We start from the raw sequence: 1,413 nt of genomic DNA, 5'->3' as shown, positions 1-1,413 counted from the left end.
ACGCGGCGATGAAACGCGATATCGCTAGATACGAGCGACTATCCTGCGAACAACGCGTAAGATATGCCTCTCGCGAATAAGAAGGTGCCCGGCCTGATGAAGGACGAAAACAACGGCGCGATAATGACCGAGTTCGTTGGACTCAGAGCGAAGATGTACGCGTTGCGCGTAGACGGGAAGAAAGACACGAAGAAGGCAAAGGGTGTAAAGAGCAGCGTCGTAGCGCGAACGATAACGTTCGACGATTACACCCGATGCTTGAACGAGGTGATTGAAATGACGCGCAGGCAGTCGTGTATAAGGTCGAAGTTACACCAAGTGTACACGGTGTCGGAGAAGAAAATCGCTCTGAGTCCGTACGACGACAAACGGTACGTCGTACCGGACTCAACGGAGATGTTACCGTGGGGACATTATCGGATACTATTATAATATACTAAATATAGTATAGTTTGCGATTTTTATATATGTATTTTTAGACTTTAATTTTTATATGTATTCCTTTATACTTTAATTTTATATGTATTTTTAGACTTAGCATTTTTATATGTTTCTTTTTTATTCTTTACATTTTTATATATATACAGTTTATATACCTTGTATTTTATATTTTTTTTAAACATTAAAGTACTTTTTAGTTTATACGGATTCTATATATTAATGTACTTTTTTATATGTATGTATGACTTTTATATTCAGTTTTATATCTATTACTATTATATTATAGTTATACGTAATTCTACTTTTTTTTTTACATTCATTATACTAGCGTTATATGTATGTATCTTATAATACTTAATTCTTATAGGTATTTGTTAAAAATAATTACATGTATGTGAAAGAATAAATAAAGAATAACAATGATATTCTTATACTTTTATACATTTTTCATATGAATAAAAAAAAATTAATTCAAACGACATCTTGTTTATTTATCCACGAATTGTGCGATCCATCGAATCCCAGCCACTTGATGTACACCTTGTCTCCTTTCTTACGCAACATCTTTGCAACTAGATATACATTGGGATTAGCGACGCGAAGCAACTCGTGCTCGTAGAATCCTCCAGCGACCGGTTTTCCGCGGTAATCTGCCAGAAGATACGTCACGGGATTAGTTTTCTGTACTTTGACGATTCAAAACACCTCCGTGGTCCAACTTGGCGTGTAACCCTTCTCAAAAATCGTCTTGTATTTGCTCACGCGTACAGCGTCACCCACTTCGAATTTTGCGGGACCAGCGATCTTTATCGCATTGTATACCGTACCCAAGAGTCTTTCGGCGATAGCGGGAGTTACGTCAGAAGGTCGCATACCGATAGTTCGATGCTTTCGCGTGTTGTACTCTGACACGAGACGTGGTAGCAAGTCGATCCATTTATAATTGCCATTGTGCGTAAATTGTTTCCACAT

At 37.7% G+C, this 1,413-nt stretch overlaps 1 protein-coding gene across 1 annotated transcript; it reads right to left on the bottom strand.

The window, feature by feature from the left end:
• Window positions 1–912: 912 nt before the first annotated feature.
• On the bottom strand, window positions 913–1,413 carry LOC108779976 (uncharacterized). Its single transcript, XM_018547551.1, has 2 exons — window positions 1,161–1,413; window positions 913–1,091 (listed from the first exon to the last, which is right to left on the bottom strand). The coding sequence occupies exons 1-2, from the start codon at window positions 1,411–1,413 to the stop codon at window positions 913–915; spliced, it is 432 nt and encodes a 143-aa protein (XP_018403053.1).

The sequence above is a fragment of the Cyphomyrmex costatus genome, unplaced genomic scaffold (assembly GCF_001594065.2).
Source record: "Cyphomyrmex costatus isolate MS0001 unplaced genomic scaffold, Ccosl1.0 scaffold652, whole genome shotgun sequence".
Classification (NCBI taxonomy): Eukaryota; Metazoa; Arthropoda; class Insecta; order Hymenoptera; family Formicidae; genus Cyphomyrmex; species Cyphomyrmex costatus.
The sequence above is the reverse complement of the archived record's forward strand: the minus strand, read 5'-3'. Positions and strand labels throughout refer to the sequence as shown.

Bases quoted from the DNA above. Each gene is read 5' to 3' on its own strand.
- LOC108779976 (XM_018547551.1), bottom strand. From the start codon at position 1,413: ATGTGGAAACAATTTACGCACAATGGCAATTATAAATGGATCGACTTG. The intron at 1,092-1,160 runs GTTGGACCACGG...ATCTTCTGGCAG, and splicing joins TGAGAAGGGTTACACGCCAA to ATTACCGCGGAAAACCGGTC.